The sequence below is a fragment of the Apodemus sylvaticus genome, chromosome X, assembly GCF_947179515.1.
Source record: "Apodemus sylvaticus chromosome X, mApoSyl1.1, whole genome shotgun sequence".
Classification (NCBI taxonomy): domain Eukaryota; kingdom Metazoa; phylum Chordata; class Mammalia; order Rodentia; family Muridae; genus Apodemus; species Apodemus sylvaticus.
Window position 1 is genome coordinate 34,501,992 of NC_067495.1, and position 20,738 is coordinate 34,522,729.

Genomic DNA, 20,738 nt, shown 5'->3' on the forward strand with positions numbered 1-20,738 from the left:
AGGTTTATATTTAACAGATATTATCAAACTAATTTTATACATACATTTACATGTTTTATTATTATTAGTGTTATTATTATTCTTATTATTATTCTTATTATTATAGAGAGATCGGGGTGGTATTACGTTGCTCTGGTTAGCCTTAAAGTTCTAGGTTCAAGCAGTTCTCCTGCTTTAGCATACTCAGTACCTGGATGACAGGCTATTTCACTACCTGGCACATGCATAAATGTTCAATGAATAAAATAGGTACATTTTAAGTTCTCTATATAATGGACTTCTGATTTAAACTCCTTTCCCTATTTTATCTTCTTCAAAGTATAAATAATATCTTAAGTTTATTCTTATTGACATAACCTTTTGATTCATAAATGGTACACAAACAATCTGTAATATTGTTTTCCATGTTATATACTCGATCTTAGACAAAAGACTGAGAAGTGTTTTAATATGCATTTCAATACAATATGTTTCAATCATAATACAAAATATTTGATCCCTCCCAACTCCTTTCTCTACCTCTTGATGTTTTTCATGAAAAGTTTAAAATGTCTCATACATATGACTTGCATTATTAACCTTGTTTTTGAGAATATTTCATGTTAATGGACATAGAACATTCATTTAAACTTCTGTATTGTTTTTATTATGCAACCATGCTGTACTTTATTTATCAGCCCTATCTTCCTACCCTAAGTAGTTTTATGAAGAAATAATTTGAAGTCATCACCTTAAATATTTTTGTCAAGTAGAATGGCACTGTTGTTAGGAATCCATTTTTTCATTTCCTTCATTCCTAGTGTGTATTCAACTGTTTTATCCCTGGCTTAACATTTTTTCATGCCTTCTGGGAAGAGTAACATGACTCATTGTGATGGTTTCTATATGCTGGGCCTTGTTGGAGAAGGTGTGTCACTGTCCAATGGATGGTTGTAGCTCCTTTGTCAAAGATGAAGTGACCATAGGAATGTGGGTTCATTTCTGGGTCTTCAATTCTAGTACATTGATCTATCTGGCTGTCATGGTACCAATACAATGTAGTTTTTTTGTTTTTGATTAGATATTTTCTTTATTTGCATTTCAAAGGTTATCCCCTTTCCTGGTTTCCCTTCCAAAAACACCCTATCCCATTCCGCCTCCTCCTACTCACCAACCCACTTACTCCCTCTTCCCTGTCCTGGCATTCCCCTATTCTGGGGCATCCAGCCTTCTCAGGACCAAAGGCCTCTCCTCCCTTTGATGACCAACAAGGCTATCCTTTGCATGAGTTTCACGTGGTCTGTGAATTGTATCTTGGGTATTCCAAGCTTCTGGGCTAATATCTACTTATCAGTGAGTGCATACCATGTGTGTTCTTTGTGATTGAGTTACCACACTCAGGATGATATTTTCTAGTTCCATCCATTTGCCTAAGAATTTCATGAATTCATTGTTTTTAATAGCTGAGTAATATTCCATTGTGAAATATACCACATTTTCTGTATCCAGTCCTCTGTTGAAGGACATCTGGGTTCTTTCCAGCTTCTGGCTATTATAAATAAGGCTGCTATGAACATAGTGGAGCATGTGTCCTTATTACATGTTGGAGGTCTTCTGAGTATATGCCCAGGAGTGGTATAGCTGGATCCTCAGTAGTACAATGTCCAATTTTCTGAGGAACTGCCATACTGATTTCCAGAATGGTTGTACCAGCTTGTTGTCTCTGACTGTGGCTTGTCCCTCCTGCAAGCCTGTCAGTACTCCTGGGAGACCAGTTCTCTCTGGGAGGAATTTGGGTATGAAAACCCTGGTACAGGGTCAGTTCTGGGGTGCAGACAGAAACCAGAAGGATCCTGTCCCCTGCTGTTCCTTGGTACCCGTGTCCTGGTGGGTCTGGGAGGTCCCTCTTGGACCAGGAATTTAAACAAAATTGGTGTTCTTACCTGATGTTGCAGGTGTGTGGGCTCTCCCAGAAGACCAGCGCTCTCTTGATAGTATTTGTGTAAGTAGTGCTGTGGCACAGGATTAGCTCCTGGTGAAGAAGGAAATCAGAAGGCTCCTGTCCCAGGATGCTCCTGGCTTTCTGTGTCCTGAGGGTTCCAGGGTAGTTCCTTCTAAGCAGCAGTGGTAGTTTTACCTGTGCTCACAGGCTTGTCTGTACTCCTTCTCCCCTGGTGCTTGGGTATAGAACCCTTTATCAGAGGATCAGCTCTCAGCCAGATGGAAATCAGAAGCTTCCTGTCCTAGGCTGCTCCTAGGTTCCTGTGTCCTGAGAGTTCCAGATGGGTCCCTCTGAGCGGCAATGATAGTTTTACCTGTGCTCACAGGCTTTTCTGCACTCCTCTCCTGGTGCTATTTGGGTATGGGACCCTGTGTCAGAGAGTCAACTCCAGGCCAGATGGAAACCGGAAATCTCCTGTCCCAGGCTGCTCCTAGGTTCCTGTCCCCCTGTAGCTTTTTCAGCACTGCACAGTAGGTGTTCATTAGAAGGGCAAGGTCTGAGTAAGAGGATCTAGTGACAAGAATGTTAAGGGTTTGGGAAGACAAATATTACATACTTTTTCTTATTTGTGGGAAGGAAAAATATAGCAGAACTGGGAGATAGCATGGAGTAGGAAAAGGACCAGTAAGAATAGGAGAGAAATAAGTAGATAGATAATAGGGTGAGGAAATATGATCAAAGTACCTTATATACTTGTAAGATAATGCCAGTGAATTCTACTGTTTTGCAATTATTATAGCTGAATAAAAATGGTGAACACCTTTAAAAAGAAATTTACTCTTGGTTCTTTACTTACTCACATAGGTTTTTCTTATTAATGGCAGTTACGTGGCTATTTCACTTTTAAATTTATTATACCCATAAGATTTTTTTTAATTTTCTATATTTGTTGTTTACATTCTGAATACTTTCCCCTTTCCTGGTTCCCCCCTCCCCAACAGTCTCATAAGCCGTCTTCCCTCTGCCCATTTCCCAATCACCCCCTCCCATTTCTCTGTCCTGGTACTCCCCTACAATGCTGGATCAAGTCTTTTCAGGACCAGGGCCCTCTCTTTCCCTCTTCTTGGGTATCATTTGATATGCTAATTGTGTCTTGAGAATTCAGAGCTTCTGGGCTAATTAATATCCACTTATCAGTGATTGCATTCCATGTGTATTCTTTTGTGATTGGGTTACCTCACTTAGGATGATATTTTCCAGTTCCAACCATTTGCCTAAGAATTTCATGAATTCATTGTTTCTAATTGCTGAGTAGTATTCCATAGTGTAAATATACCACATTTTCTGTATCCATTCCTCCATTGAGGGACATCTGGGTTCTTTCCAGCTTCTGGCTATTATAAATAAGGCTGCTATGAACATAATGGAGCATGTGTCTTTATTGCATGCCGGGGAATCCTTTGGGTATATGCCCAGGAGAGGTATAGCAGGGTCCTCCGGAAGTGTCATGCCCAGATTTCCGAGGAACCTCCAAACTGATTTCCAGAGTGATTGTACCATCTTGCAATCCCACCAGCAGTGGAGGAGTGTTCCTCTTTCTCCACATCCTTGCCAACACCTGCTGTCTCCTGAGTTTTTAAACTTAGCCATTCTGACTGGTGTAAGGTGAAATCTCAGGGTTGTTTTGATCTGCATTTTCCTAATGACTAATGATGTTGAGCACTTCTTAAAGTGCCTCTCAGCCATCCAAATTTCTTCAGGCGAAAATTTTTTGTTTAGCTCTGTACCTCATTTTTTCATAGGGTTATTTGGTTCTCTGGGGTCTAACTTCTTGAATTCTTTGTATATATTGGATATTAGCCCTCTGTCAGATTTAGGGTTGGTGAAGATCCTTTCCCAATTTGTTGGTTACCGTTTTGTCCTTTTGGTTGGAAGGCTTTCTATGACCCCTTCTATTTCTTTAGGGGTTATGGGACTGTTGAGATGATCTATTAGATCCTTATTTAATTTTGGTTCTTGGTATCTGTCTAAGAAAATGTCCATTTCCTCCAGATTCTCCAGTTGTGTTGAGTACAGGCTTTTGTAGCAGGATCTGATGATTTTTCAGATTTCCTCAGTTTCTGTTGTTATATCTCCCTTTTCATTTCTAATTTTGTTAATCTGTATACTGTCTCTGTGCCCTTTGGCCAGTCTGGATAAGGGTTTATCTATCTTGTTGATTTTTTCAAAGAACCAGCTTCTGCTTTTGTTGATTCTTTGTATGGTTCTCTTTGTTTATACTTGATTGATTTCAGCCCTGAGTTTGATGATTTCCTGTCTTCTTCTTCTCCTGGGTGAATTAGCTTCTTTTTGTTCTAGGGCTTTCACTTGTTTAGTTAAACCTCTAGTGAATGCTCTCACCATTTTTTTTGGAGGCACTCAGGGCTATGAGTTTTCCTCTTAGCATTGCTTTCATTGTGTCCCATAGATTTGTGTATGTTGTTCCTTCATTTTTATTAAATTCTAAAAAGTCTTGATTTCGTTCTTTATTTCTTCCTTGACCAAGGTATCATTGAGTATTGTTCAGTTTCCATGTGCATGTGTCCTTTATGTTGTTTTTGTTGCTATTGAAGACCACTTTTACTCCATAGTGATCTGATAGGAGGCATGGGATTATTTCGATCTTCTTATATTTGTTGAGGTCTGTCTTGTGACCAATTATATGATCACTTTCTGAGAAGGTTCCATGAGGTGCTGAGAAAAATGTATATTCTTTTGCTTTAGGATGAAATGTTCTATATATATCTGTTAAATCCAATTTGTCCAAAGCTTCAATTAATTTCACTGTGCCCCTGTTTAGTTTCTGTTTTCTTGATCGGTCCATTGAGGAGAGTCGGGTGTTGAAGTCACCCACAATTATTGTGTTAGGTGCAATGTGTGCTTTGAGCTTTAGTAAAGTTTCTTTAATGAATGAGTTTGCCCTTGCATTTGGAGCATAGATGTTCAGGATTGAGAGTTCTTCTTGGTGTGTTTTTCCTTTGACCAGCAAGAAGTTTCCTTCTGTGTCTCTTTTGATGACTTTAGGTTGAAAGTTAATTTTATTTGATATTAGAATGGCTACTCCGGCTCATTTCCCAGAGACCATTGGCTTGTAGAATTGTCTTCTAGCCTTTTACTCTAAGGTAGTTTTTATCTTTGACACTGCGGTGTGTCTCCTGTATGCAGTAAAATGTAGGGTCCTGTTTCCTTATCCAGTCTGTTAGTCTATGTCTTTTTATTGGGGCATTGAGTCCATTGATGTTAAGAGATATTAAGGAATAGTGATTATTACTTCCTGTCATTTTTGATGTTATTTTTACATTTGAGTGGTTATCTTCTTTTGGGTTTGATGAAAGAAGGTTACTATCTTGCTTTTTCCAGGGTGTAGTTTCCCTCCTTGTATTGGAGTTTTCCTTCTATTATTCTTTGTAGGGCTGGGTTTGTGGAAAGATATTGTGTAAATTTGGTTTTGTCGTGGAATATCTTGGTTTATCCATCTATGATGATTGAGAGTTTTGCTGGGTATAGTAATATTGACTGACATTTGTGTTTTCTTAGAGTCTGCATGAGATCTGCCTAGGATCTTCTAGCTTTCATAGTCTCTGGTGAGAAGTCTGGTGTGATTCTGATAGGTCTTCCTTTATATGTTATTTGGCCTTTTTCTCTTACTGCCTTTAATATTCTTTCTTTGTTTAGTACATTTGAGGTTTTGATTATTATGTGACAGGAGCTATTTCTGTTCTGGTCCAGTCTGTTTGGAGTTCTGTAGGCTTCTTGTGTATTTATTCATGGGCAACTCTCTCTTTAGGTTAGGGAAGTTTTTTTCCATAATTTTGTTGAAGATATTTGCTGGCCCTTTAAGTTGTAAATCTTCACTGTCATCTATACCTATAATCCTTAGGTTTTATCTTCTCATTGTGTCTTGGATTTCCTGGATGTTTTGGGTTACAAGCTTTTTGCATTTTGCATTTTTTGACTGTTAAGTCCATGGTTTCTATGGTATCTTTAGCATATGAGATTCTTTCTTCCATCTGTTGTATTCTGTTGTTGATATTTGCATCTATGGCCCCTGATTTCTTCCCAAGGTTTTCTATCTCCAAAATTGTTTCATTTTTTTCTGGTGTGTTGGGGTATCCAGGACTTGCTGTTGTTGGAGTGTTTTGTTCAGAAGCTGCCATATTGCCTAGATTTCTTTTAGTAGCGTTCCTGCGTTTGCCCTTTTGCCATCTTATCTCTGGTGTGTGTTGGACTTGCCTCTGGCTGGTGTTTGAGCCTCCTGTGAGGCTGTAAGGCTATTTTCGCAACACTGGATGGCTGGGTTTCCCCTGTCACAGATTGCTGATATTCTGCCCTCCTCTTGGGTGCCCTTGGAGCCCTAGTGTGCCTTGACCCAGATTGTCTCTGTGAACCAGATGATGCCCGTTTGTTCCTTCAGGGAGTACTGAGGGTGTATGCTGCGGGGACCTTTTCCGAGTGCTGATCACTCTGCCGGGCAGCCGATCTCCCAACCAGGTTGTTGCACACAAGGTTAGCCTAGCTGCTCAGGCCCTGAGTCCAGGCAAAAGCCTGTCAGGCTTAGGGCCCTGCAATGTTCGCTTAGGGCTATGACTGCTAACTGGTTCTGTCATGTAGCCAAGATGTCACTGTGTGCACGCTCTGCAAGTCCCGGTACAGTCTGCCAGGCTGACAACCTCCTGGCCAGGTTGGCACACAGATGGCCCACCGGACAGTCCAGGGCCTGGATGCAGTCCAAAGCTTGACGGGCTTAAACCCCTGTGATGTTAGCCTCGGGCTATGACTGTTAGCTAGATTTGCCTACTAGCCAAAATGGTGGCATGTGCTTCCTTTAAGTGCTGGGACAGACTGCTGGGGCAAACAACCTCCTGGCCGGGTTGGCACACAGATGGTCCCCCAAACAGCCCAGGGCCTGGGTGCAGGCCAACGCCGGCCAGGCTTAGAACCCCGCAATGTTGGCCTCGGGCTAATTCTGCGTACCTCTGGCTGTCAGTTCTCTCTGGCTTCAGAGAGCCAAGATGGTGGAGAGCCTCTCGTCTCCTGTATTTCTTTAAGTGATTTTTGTGTTTCTTCCTTATTGGCTTCTATCTTTTAACCCATATTCTCCTGAATTTCTTTAAATGATTTTTGTCTTTCCCTTTTAAGGGCTTCTAACTTTTGATCTGTTTTCTTCTGACTTTCTTTAAGAGATTTTAAAAGCAAAGCTTTTAGGATCACTGCAAACTATTGCTTTTACCACAATACAAACATCAACATAATACATAGGTGAAGTAGTGCTAGTTTTGGATGGAATGCAGTAGAATCAAAACTCTTTGTTACTCTTGTTTCAGGAAAAATAACCTAAATAATAACCCATTATCTTAGTGTGCATCATTGTTATGAGTCCTCATTTCCCCTCCCACACAGTGGTTTGCTTCTGTAATTTTGCTTTTTGGTACTCAGACCCTTTCTTAGTGTTAATAGATAAATCTTGTTAATAATTACATTATTTAGGTGACTCCATTGCACTTCAGGTGGAAAATAGGTTTGAGGAATAAATTCCATTTTCCCCTTTAGAAACAAATGCAAATTATAGTAAATTGGATTTTAACTTTTGACTAAATTGTCATCTATAAGCTAAATGAGGTTTCAGCTGAGTACTCTGAATGTGATTAGAAGAATCTTATGTGACAAATAAATTTAGAAAGAATCAAGAACTTGTGAGCCAAGAAATTTCAGATCTAAGATATGTTTGGCAAAGTTTATAGTGGATTTTTCAATTATAAAGTAAATGGAACACATAGTAAATAACTGAAGCTTTTCTTGTTTTCTTCCCCATGATCCAGAAATGATCATATTGATTTTTGAGCTTTTTATGTTAAAAGAAAATCACTGAGATTAAATTTCATGGCTTTGTGAATCTTGAGTTATGGCTGAGTGATGTTTTGAGGGCCATAGCTTCTTTTCTGGTTGCTCCTTGGTGGGCTGAAGTCTATTTTTAAAACCATCTCTTATCTGCATTTAGAACAATAATGATGTGGTTTGTTTTATGCAGATCAAATTTTCAGAATCGGACTACTTTGGCAACGTACTGCAAACCCGCAAGTATTTAGCACAGTCTGATTTCTTCTGGCTAAGAAAAGCTGTTCCCAAAACAGAGTGAGTATTTTTAAAAAGTGAAATAGATAAATACATTGGTGGGAAGTGGAATCTCTTCAGATTAAACTCTGTAATTCTCTTCAACTCAGGGTAGCTAGCTTGCCAGTTATTTTGTTTTAGCAAAATCGATACCATGGATTGGCAGCTCTCTTTCCTGATACCGTGGGGTACATATCTTTCATCTATTACAGACCTCCCAATCTTAGCATCAACATACATCAGAAGAATGTTCATTAGGATGCAAGTATTGAAGCTATTTCTAGCTGTAGTTATAAATACATATACAGATAAAATTTTATATAAATTTCTCTACATTTTCATACTTCAGTATAAATATTTGAAGATGTTAAAGAACTAATACTGTAGCACTTAGTATGAGTAGATATGTGTTTGAATTTATGTAATTAAAAAGTAACTAAAACAATGATTCTCAAGGTGTGTGTTGTGGCCCCTTTGGGGGGTGTGAAATGACCTTTTCACAGTGATGACATATCAGTTATCCTGAAAATCAGCTATTTGCATTATGAGTAATGACAGAAAACTTACAGTTATGAAGTAACAGTGAAATAATGTTATGGCTTGGGGTTACCACATCATGAGAAACTGTATTTAAGGGTTGCAACATTAGGGTGGTTGAGAACCACTGAACAATAAGATACTTATTGAGGTAGTCCATGTCAAAGAACTGAAAGCTATATCATTTTGAATCAGTAGCAGTTATGGTTTATTTATCTTTTTCCTATGTACTGTAGGAAATTTTCCTACAAATAGGAAAATATCCTTAAATTTTTTTTATTTGATATATTTTTTATTTACATTTCAAATGATTTCCCCTTTTCAGGTTCCCCACACCCTGAAAGTCCCATAAGCCCTCTTCTTTCCCCCTGTTCCCCCATCCACCCCTTCCCACTTCCCTGTTCTGGTATTCCCCTACACTGCTGCACTGAGACTTTCCAGAACCAGGGGCTACTCCTCCGTTCTTCTTGGACATCATTTAATATGTGGATTATGTCCTGGGTATTCAAAGTTTCTAGGCTAATATCCACTTATCAGTGAGTGCATACCATGATTGATCTTTTGAGACTGGGTTGCCTCACTTAGTATGATGTTCTCCAGCTCTATCCATTTGTCTAAGAATTTCATGAATTCATTGTTTTTAATTGCTAAATAGTTCTCCATTGTGTATGTATATATACCACATTTTCTGTATCCATTCCTCCATTGAGGGACATCTGGGTTCTTTCCAGCTTCTGGCTATTATAAATAGGGCTGCTATGAACATAGTGGAATATGTATCCTTATTACAAGCTGGGGAATCCTCTGGATATATGTCCAGGAGTTAGCCACTGTATTTTCCCTTAGGAAAGAAAGTCTTGGTGTTGATCCTAGTAGTTTTATTGTTGATGATGACAGCAGTTTATTTACAATATGTGGTGCCTTTCAATTTATGTGTGTCTTTGCATAATGCATCAAATGTATGCGTTTCTGGGGGGTGGTGTTTGTGACTGCATATTCTTAAAGAGGCCAGAGGAGGATATCAAATACTTTCCTCTACCATCACTGACCTTATGTTTGGGACGTATCTTTCATTAAACTTGTCACTAACTTTTTTTTTCCAGGTAGGCTGGCTAGCCAAAAAACTTCTGGTTCCACTTGTCTTCTCCTCCTCAATGGTGGCTTGCTGGCATGTGTAGTCATGCCTCGCTTTCATGTGGGTGCTAGGGACCTGAATTCAGGTCCTACATTTTTAATAGCAAGTGCTATTTTTCCATTGAAAAATACCCAGTCTGTGCTTTACAATTCTTATTTATTTATTTATTTATTTATTTATTTATTTATTTATTTATTTATTTATTTATATTTCAATACACCCTTACCCAGTTTCTTCACCCCCTCCCATCAACCCCCTATCCGATCACCCCTCCCCCTGCTTCTGTGAGGGTGTTTCTCTACCCACCCATCCACTCCCGCCTCCCCGCCCTTGATTCCCCTACACTGAGGCATCTCTCAAACCTTCATAGGACCAGGACCTCTCCACCCATTGATGTCTGACAAGGCTGTTCTCTGCTACATATGCAGCCAGAGCCATGTGTACTCCTTGGTTGGTGGTGCTTTACAATTCTTAATTGATTTTCTCATGATGTTTATTCTGGATGGTGTACATATTATATCCCCATTTTACAAAGCTTTTGCTATGGCTCACATTTTCAATGCTTTAAAAATCTTCTTTAGATCAGATCATGTATATTTTGTGTTTTTAACTACAGCATTTCTTTTATAAAAATAGTTCCTATTTTATTTGTAGTCATTATTATCACATTATGGTTAATTCTTTGAAAATAGCTTAATTCTTTGAACCACATTATAATGGCCACTTTCAATTCTTTCCCAAATCTATTATCTGGATTAAACTTAAGGTAATTTTCATCCCCTTTCCCCTTTTCTCTTTTGTAATATAACTTTTGTTGTTGAAAGTGACATTTTAGATAATATAGTGTAGCGAGTCTGGATGCTAATTTCCTTTTCTGAGATCTTTTATGAATTTACACTACAGAATATGTCTTTCTGGAAGTATGTGGCTATGGATTCCTGTGCCCAAATTTCAGTCCTTTATTTTAATTTTTAGGTTTACTTCCTGGGGATTATTCTATGTACACATGTTCGTGCTCAGCCAAGAATTAGGACAAACCTAGTGCTCCAGTATCTGAGCTTGAGTGCCTTGAAAGTCAGCCACCTCTCTGGCTCCCTTGGCTTTTCTATCATTGAGTTTTCTATATTTTAGCTGAGAAAAATACATTTTCAGCTAAGTCTTTCTTGAAGAAAGTTAATTTTTCTATTGTAATGGGTTGGGCAGGAGCAATCCCAGCAAAATGTATGCCAAATTCTGCTCTATTTATTCCCCAATTCTAGCAGTTGATTGCTCACTTTTGGCCAGTTGCTAGAGACCCAAATGGATGCTTATTGACTATTTTGCCCAGGCTTGTGCTTGATTCTTGTGGAAAGGAATTGTCAACTATGTCATGCTATCATCTCCCAAAAGCTTTTTGGTGGGCCAGCTTTTAAAAGTTGGCTAATAGTCTCATTTCCATGATTTTGGTGGGCTGTTTATATGTTATCTTGGGCTCTGCTCTTTGTTGTAATCCTTTTCGCCCCACTTTCTCCTGGATTCTAGCAAAACTAGACCCTGTGTCTTCTTTTCCCTTAAACTATGAATATTACCATTCCCCTTTGATGCTCTTATGTGCAGTCTTGACTCTATCAAACTCCCATGGAACACATAGGTACAATTGTGTTGTAAGTTATTAGCTTTAAGGTATAGAGGATCAAAGATTAATCAGTCTTTTGCATATCCCTGATCTTACTCAAAAAGTAAGTACAAATGAAAAATAAACAGATGGTTTTACAATTCCTTGCTAATGACAGATAATAATCTATAGCCATCTGCTCCACTGTCCTTGCTTCTCTGCTCTTATCATGCTATTTCTCAGCCTGTCTATTCCATTCCATTCTCAGTCTAAATTATTCATAGGCATTCTAGATTTAGGGCTGTAAAACCTGATGACTCAAAGCAAATGACTTTAGCAAAGGATTTTCAATATCTTTATGACCATGTTCATGTCGTAGAATAGTCAGACCTATGTAAGTCATCCCACCCTTTTAAATCTTATTTATACCAGTTAAAACTTTTTAAAAAATATAATTTTTTATTTTTTGAAATTGTAATATAATTACAACATCTTCTATTCCAAGTCCTCCTATATATCCTTCCTTTCTGTCCTTAAAATTCATATAGTCTCTTTTTTCATTGTTGTTATATATCTATGAATATACATAATATTTCTAAACATAATCTGTTCAGTCTATATGTTACTTATATGTATGTTCTCAGGGCTTACCATTTGGTATTGAATAAGCAACTGGTATGCTCTTCCCTGGAAAAGACTCTGCCACTATTAGCATTCCTTAGTTGCCTATAGTTAATTTGTATAGGATTAAGGCCTCATGGTCTTTCCCTATTGGCATGCTTGTTGTCCTTGTTCAAGTCATATTTAGGGAGTCATTGGTGAGACTTTAGCTTTTCATATACTAGGAGGCACAGTCTCAGAGCAAACTCTCTGATCACCAGGCTCTCATAATCTTTCTGCTCTGTCTTTTGCAGTGTTCTCTGAGCCTCAGGTGAAGGAAGTGTTTCATAGATGTATACATTGTGATTGGTCTGCATAACTGCATTTGACTGGTTGTGATTTTCTGTAATACTGTCCCTCATTTGCAAAGAGAACTTTCCTTGATGAGGAAGAGGTGGTGACTACACTTATTTTGATGTATGATGCCCATTGATTCTGATATTTCTCTGTTTATTTTTCTTCAGCTGACCTGCCTATTGGAGAAAGTAGGATATTAAAATCACCTACTATTGATGGATTGATGTAAATCTGTTTAACTCCAGTAGTAGATACTTTTAAATGAAATTGGGTACCCCTGAGTTTGCTGCACATATATTTAGGATAGTAATGTTTTCTTGGTTAACTGTTCCATTAGTTAGAATCTCTTTTTATATCTTCTGATTAGTTTTTTTTTTCTGATAAGAGACAACATTTATTTGCTGAGGCAACTGAAAGAGAAGCTATGCTACAGAAAGAAAGTACTCCTCACTGGCAGTGAATGAAAGATTGTAATGAAGCTGTGGATAGCTTTGATCCTTAGACGTGGTGGTGAGGATGAAGCAGATCCTGGAGAATTCAGAGGGAGGCAGGAAAAAAGCTGGATGTTTGGTGAAATTATTCATCCACTGCCAGTACTCCTAGGATTTTTCCGTTTTATAAACCAGTAAGTTTATTGTGTTCTTAAACCAATTATTGGAAACCAAAAGTGGTCTAGCTTATTAATAGAGTTCCTTTTGGTGAAATGTCTCACATACATCTTTTGTGTGAATTTTACAAATATGTTCCCTGACTCAAAGTGAACAAGATCATTGGTAAGCTTATTGTCTGAGCTGCCACTCTATACACATGCTCCCAAGCAGGTCCCTGATGAGGTACCCCAGGCCTTAGCAGTACCTTAGCTGTACATCTCCTCAGGCCTTACTTTATCATTCCTGTACAAGGAGTCAAGATTTGACCCACAAGGCCTATGCAGGAAGGCCTTGGACAAGAAAGGAAAGTGCAGTCCCAACAACATTCATAGTAGAGTGGCTTTCCTAGCAAAAGTGGAGGGACAGTAGTGTCCTGCAGGTGGTTGTCTTCCAGCTTGACTGCTCCTAGGGGGTCCTCCTCAAAGGAACTAGGACTTACATGACCTTTAGCACCCAGTCAGAGGTACAATAAATAAAAAGAGGAATCACAGCCTTCAGCATAGAGTTTTGGCTTTTTCTCAGTACCCTGAGTTTCTTCTTAAGCAGTGAAGGTGTGCAAAGTAAGAACCCCTGTATACAGGTGGCAGAGGAAGTATCCATTTCATACTGTGGGTGAGCACTGGGTAAGGAGACCAAGGCAGAGAGACCTAGTTGTCACACTGCCTTTTTGAGTCACCTGTTGTTCCTCATGAGTGAGACCTACTTCCAGAAGGAGCCAGACAGATAAGGTGCTCCTGAGAAGAACTATGTTACAAAGGCCCAGGATACTCCACCTAGCGGCCCATGCGTGGTTCTTATGGAACACAAGGTAGAACTGCAGGTGTAGAAGAGCAGAGACTCTCACCTTGAATTGAGAAAGGGGGAAGGAAACTTCTTCAGGTCATAGGAGTGGCTAACATGGGACAGACTCACTTTGGTTGGGGACCAATGTGGCATAGAAACTTGACTCAAGTCATAGAATGGAGCTGGGGTATCCTTCTGATTCTCTAGCCCCTAACCTGCTTGTCATTCAACAGCACACTGGCTGCAGCAGTGGAGAGGCCCTGGGTAGCTACCACTTGGCCTCTTATGGAGATTTGCCAAGGGACACACTAGAGGGCAGGTGACAGGGACGAGTGGCTTCCTGAGGGAGTTTTTTGAGGGTGTGTGCCAAGTGGGCTAAACAGGAAAGCTAAGGCCCATCTCTCAAAACAGCACATTCTTTCTCCTGCAGAGGCACTTCTATAGGCTGGCTAGACTTGGACCCTGTCCAGCTAGGGTTCCAAGCAATCACTAGGTGTCTCTACAGTGCAGCCACAACTTTGCTGTGGGAGGCAGAAGAGAACTCAGACCATGTACTCTGAGTACCTACCACCTAACAAGAGCTGGATATATACCAGCTATTATTATCACTCTGAGCCAAACTGCGACATGAGAACACAATGCAACATGCAGCTGTGGCTTCACCTGGAATTTCTCCCCACAATCCCAGAATGCTATTTGCAGAACCCCTTTTCCATAGTCTCAGTCACTTCAGGGTATAGAAAGTGGCTGGCCAAACGTTTGCTGTCATCCAGTGTTAGGCGGCTCATGGATCTGTCATAATCCCTCTGTAGTTGAACCAGGACCCTGCTGGCGTCTGCTACACTGAAGTGACAGGCCAGGAGATCAGCTGCCAGATGGGGGTGGCTGGGGAGTCTACCAGTCTGTGGGCAGACCCTTTTTCCAGTAGGACCTTCTCCAAAGGCTTAACAACTAGGTTGAGCTTAGCTTTGGGCCCAATGTAATCTGACAGTCATTTCTCATCCACTAGGGCCTTGCCTTTGAACAGTAGATATTGCTGGTGCACAGGGACATTCAGATTATCCCAGACCAGGTGCTTCAGTGTAGATACTAGCTCATCCTCTGCCACCTGTAGGCTGCACTCCTGGCCCTGGAGCGATGGTGTCCATGCCTGTCAGTCCACTACAGCTAAGGCCAATGTAAACCCCAACAGTCCCCTGCCGTGTGCTGCCCCCAGGTGTGCATCACCGATTAGTTTTAATTTGGAGTCTTTTTTTTGCTTCCTGGTTCCAGTTGATTGATTGCTGTTTTTTTTTTTTTTAAATCCACCCTTTTACTTTAAGGCAGTGCCTGTCTTTAAGGCTTAGGTGTGTTTCTTGTAGACAACAAGTAGGTAGATTTTGTTTATTTTTTCAGTCTCTGTCTTTTAATAATACTAAGGCCATTATTATTTAAAGTTATTTATTAAAATATTTGTGTTAATTGCAGTCATCATGTTGTTGGTGTTCTTTATATTTTCAGTGGAACTTTGTATCTTAACAATTGTGATCTTTTATTTCTTTCCACAGTATCTTTCCTATGCATAGTCCTCTCTTCAGTCTAAAATACTGTTTTCTGTATTTTTTTCAGGTTTGGTTTATTGGACATAATTTTAAGGCTGTTATATACTGGTATATTTTTCTCACTCCTTTAATTATGGTGGATAGTTTTGCTGGGCATATTAGTTTAGGCTGTTGTCATCATCTTTTAGGACTTGGGATGCATTTCTACAGGCTCTTCTGGCTTTCCATTGAAAAATCAACTGATATTTTGATGGGGTTTCCTTCGTATGTGAATTTTTCTATCACAGCTTTGGAATGTTTTGTATATTTGGTGTTTTAACTGTGCTATGCCATGGATATTTTCTTTTCAGATCTTCTCTATTAGTATTCTGTGTGTTTCTTATAGCTGTAAGAGTTTGTCTTCCTCCTATGCCGATGACCTAGGAATCTTCTCTCTCACCTATGTCTATATGCATGTTCCCTTTTTTTGTTTAAGGAATATTTTTCATATTCCTTGTGTACTTGTTCTAGATATTCTATTCTATCTTCAAGTTCTATTACTCTGTACTTAATGGTAAGGTTTTCCATTGAGTTTCCTAAATGTGTTACTACTGAGTTTTTCAAATCCATCATTACTTCATTTTGAATCCTCTTCAGTGTTTCTATTGCCTTATTGTCTCAAGTTCTAGATTGTCTCCATCATTTCATCAGTTTGTGTTTTCTTCAGCATCACTCAGGTATTCATTCTCTAATTATTTCTCCCTAATTATTTTAAGCTGTTTCTTCATGACTTTTTTTAATTCCTTACATTCTTTGATGAAGTTTATGATTGTTCTTTTAACTCTGTGTCCCAGGGTTCATCTAGATAATTGTAAATGGGAAGCATTTCTATAGGACTGATATCTTTTAGGGAGAAGATATTGGCTTGAACATTCATATTGTTGGCATTTTTGCAATGAGATATATGCATGTGGATTTTTTTGTTAGTTCTGGGTCAGTCGGTTACAGACTGAGGTAGAAGAGAGGATGTATGGTTGGTTTGCATCTAGATGTTGGTAATGGCTTGGATGGACTCATGTCACATAGGCATAGGATATTGGTCTGGTTCAAGCCCTAATTGTTGGGGTAGATCTGTCTTTCTAGATTAAAAAGTTTATTGTGGTATAGAATATATATACTACGGAATATACTAGTACTTGCAAAATGTGAGGATGCTTAAGTATCTTATACAAAATAGTACAGTTTTTGTATTTAATATGTGTATATATACCTGTATAAGTTAAATCATCTTTATTTATAATATCTAATAGTCTAGTTGCTTTTCTATTGCTGTGCTAAAACACTATGTCTAAGACTGCTTATAGAAGGAAGGATTTATTTTGGGCTTATGGTTACATATGGATAAGAGTCTACTCTGACAAGGTAGTTTGGGAGCAAGTAGCAGGTATGTTGGCTAAAGGAGAAACTGAGGGCTCACATCTTATTTTAAAAAGCTTCATTGATTCTTTGTGAATTTCACATCATACACCCCAGTCTCACTCATCTCCATGTTCCTTTGTGTCTGACCTCCATCCTTTCAAACTCCCCACCCAAATAAAATAAGACATAATAACAACAAAACAATATTGTCATAGAAGCTGTAGTGCATCACACAGTATATGCTTTTGTCTACACGTCTTTACTTGCAAATGTTCATTGCAATGAGTCATTGGTCTGGTTTGAGGCCTCAGGCTTCTGCTACACTATCTATACTGGATCCTCACAGGAACTCCTCTCAGATATCCTGCTGCCCTGTGTCATGGAGATTCTATAGCTTAGGATTTACAGCACTGGCCCGTTCACAAGCTCCAGCAGATCATAGGTGGGGTAGATGTTAGGGTGGGCCAACTCAAAGCCTTGGATCTAGATCTATCTAGAAGGTAATTGAGTTAATCAGCCTGTCAGCTTACCTGGGCCTGCAATAGCAGCATGAGCTCGAGTACTGCCTTGGCTAGCTTACCTGATGCTGCAGCCCACAGAGGGCAGGGTCGGTTTTTCATCTCTCATGCCCTTGGGCCAGCTCCCCTGCACACACACCACCAGAGCTAGGTCTAATGTGCTATCTGGGTGAGTGCTGCAACCAGTGAGGGGCAGAACCAGCTCTCCTGCTCTCATGACCTGGGGGTCAGTTCTCTAACCTGCATAAGGCCTCGAGGGGTCAATGGAGGGAATCTCTCCCTTGCATATCCAAGGACACAGCAGATAAGAGGTAAGAAGTCACATTTAAAATGCTAAAGAGGAAGCAGAGAGGGCTAACTTGAAATGGTATGAGGCTAATGGAATCCTAAAGCTGCCCTTCTAGTACTATTCTTTCCTCCAGCAAGACAAAATATTAAAATGCTTGCGACACTTTATTGGTACACTTTATTATTTAGGGAATAATAAGAATCTGTGTATGTCAAGTACAGATATATTCCTCCCCCCAAGCTGTAGATATACAATGCTGTCTGTATTTACTTCATAAAGGTATTAAATTGATCAGTGTTTGGGAAACATCTTTTAACATTAAAAATAAATGTAATACTTGTGATTCTTACTTCATCAATATATATGCCTATTTCAGAGAAAAGAATATTAAAAAAGTTTAAGGTCCTATTTCCATGGCAAAGTGACATGACTCAAATTTTCTTTTAAAGGAAATATCTGTCTGGTCCATTTCAAGCATTGTGGGGAATTTTAGCTTCATGAAACCCATGGGCTTTAATTGGCATCTTTTAGGTCTGAAAATTCATGAGTCAGTCAACTGAGGAGGATTCTGGAGTAGCTCCTCTGTACTAGTTTACTTTGAACAGCACATCATGATTATTCCAAAAAGCCCCAGAATAACATTTTGCTTCTTTGTGGGGCTGGGAGATAAATATCCTTTATCATCTTTTTTCTCATGGAATCCATTTTAGCTGCACTAATATGCATTAAGAAGTTTCTAAGGCACTAGGAAATGTCAGCAAGAATGAAATTAATTGGGTGGCCATCCCTGAAGGTACATATTTAAAGATTGGTTCTCAGAATCGTCACTTCATCAGTTTGCTTAAAAAATAGAGGATTTACTTTGCTGCTTGGCTTGAGTCAAAAGTAATTTATTTCCCTCCGGATCCTCTTATTTGACAGAAATGATTCTAAGCCAGCTTCCTTATTAACTCACTCTCATTCTACTGTGACAAACATGTCTGGGTTCTGTCCTCTAACTCTTATAAAAAATTTGCAAAAACCACATTAAACATGTATACAAATTATAGTCTTTCTCAGAGTTTTTGTTTGTAAAAGCATTATTTATATCACCAGATGTGGCTAATATTATTGGCAGGATATTGGTAAGAAAGTATCATATATTCAGGTTTGTTTTTCATTTCATATTACCTGGATTACCACTAAGAATTGATAAATAAAATGTGAAATTTTAGCCTGATTATATCTATTTTAGCTAGTAAAAGGAAATCAGAGTATCAGCACATTTCAGATCATTGCATTTTGGTATTTTGCTTTTAACTATACCTCTATCCCATATGTTTTGAGATTTCAAGTTTATATAATACTTTCCCCCATTATCTATTGTTTTCTTCCATAAATACAGACTGCAGGAGACATAGTAAGAATCTAAGGTATCTGAGTGGTGTTTTTGTTTAACATAGATGGATATTTAACAGTAGGTCCAATGATCTGCTCAGAACCTGCTATTTGGACAATTGTCTTAGCTCTTAAATCATCCTAGGAGGTAAAGTGCTACAGACTAGAATGGCTTCAGGGTTCCACAGATTAAGAAATGGGCCACTTTGGCAAGTGTGAACAATTAAAAGAATTGGTGTTTATCACCTTGACTTTAAGGAATTCTAACTTAATTTCTTAAGTAAGATCCATCATATTGGCAAATAAAATGTTTTCTGGGAAAATTGAAACCATTAAGTAGGTCTTAATCTGTACAGACTCAACGTTTTCATATTCTACTTATTTGTTGTTGTATATCAAACCATCCACCAAGTTAGGGCCTCAAAACCACTATAATCATTTAACTTGTACATATTCTGATTCTAGGCATGCTCAGTAGAATTCGCTCTGGGATTATTGCTCATGGACTTTCATTTAGTTGCAGTAAGATAGAGACTGGGCCCCTCTCTTGTATTGGACCTTTCCCTACTCATTGATACATTTCCTACCATTGGCACTAATTGGTTAGAACACTTGTGTATGGCACTTCTGTATGTTGAACTTAACAGAATGCCATTGGAAGAAAAAAGTTAAAAAGTAGGTTTCTTGAGAGAGGAGAGGAAAGAAAGGAGGGACACTGTTCTTTAGTGCATCAGTGTATTGCCTTTAGAAATTCCAAAGTGTTGTTTAAAAATATGTTACTCTTTTAATTGTTTTTTTGAGAAATGCTCTCATGTATTTCAGCCTGACATCAAACTTGATATGTAGTTGAGGATTCACCACCAGCCTCTACCTTCTAAGTGCTAGGATTATAAGCCTATGCTATCATGACCAACCTATGCAGGGTTAGGAATGGTACCCAATGCTTTCTGCATACTAGATAAGTACTCTACTAGCTCCTTCCCCACTCCATTTCATCTTTTTCTTTAGCAATGAGTCAGCAGGATTAGTCCGTAATAAAGAGGAAAGGAATTTAGATTTCATATCTTAATGAGAGAAGAATAAACTATTTTTGTAAACAGATATTGAAACTTTGCATCAGAGATTTATATTATAAATTATTAGTTTATAATAGTAAAACTAAATGTATAACAAACTTGGATACAATAAAGGAGAATCACAAAATATTGCACAGTTGGATTGGTATCATTCCTAAACAAACAGAAGAAACAAAAGCATCAACAACATATATCACCTGCTGGTGAAATACTTAGTATCAGCTCCAGAGACTTTTAAGACTCCAAAAGGACCCAGGAATATATAGCATCTCTCATAGTTGAATGAGGATCATATATGTGAGGTAGGATATTTTATCAATTCTTGCTGACGTATTAGAAGTCTCTCTGTAATGGTCCCCAGCCAAGTGAGTTTATCTCTTTGATTTTTTGTGCCTTATTCTATCAGAATTAGAACATGTTACTGTATGGTTGTCACTTACAAAAGTCTGCTTTTTTATGAACAGTCAGAGAATAAGAACTGTTGAGAAGAGAAGGGACAGTCTATAGGAACATGCATTATTACAATTATCACATGTATATATTATAGTGTAACTCATTTCCCATGGTTACATGCCTAAGGTTCTAACTTTTTGAATATTGGCCTCTTCATCTAAGAGCCAGTAGCACTGTTTGTATTTCTCCTCACCCTTTCAATCTTCGTGACTTCCCATTTGCAAGTACCTTTTCTGACCTCTAGTCCTCTATTGCATCTTCTTGATCTTTTCTGAAAAAGGTTGCCTGCTTTTAAGGATGAATGTGATTAGATCAGCCTACCTATATAATCTAGGATAAGCTCCATCTTTTCAGATGTT

The 20,738-nt window shown here is 38.7% G+C and overlaps 1 protein-coding gene and 1 pseudogene across 1 annotated transcript in view; one reads left to right on the forward strand and one right to left on the reverse strand.

Annotated features, from left to right (window-relative positions):
• Positions 1-20,738, forward strand: part of Phex (phosphate regulating endopeptidase X-linked) — a 240,178-nt gene that overhangs the window by 165,159 nt on the left and 54,281 nt on the right. The window contains exon 13 of the mRNA XM_052170209.1: positions 7,989-8,092. Within this exon, the coding sequence (XP_052026169.1) occupies positions 7,989-8,092 (104 nt within the window). The remainder of the gene's footprint in view (positions 1-7,988; positions 8,093-20,738) is intronic.
• On the reverse strand, positions 14,420-17,286 carry LOC127675430 (ubiquitin-like protein 4A; annotated as a pseudogene).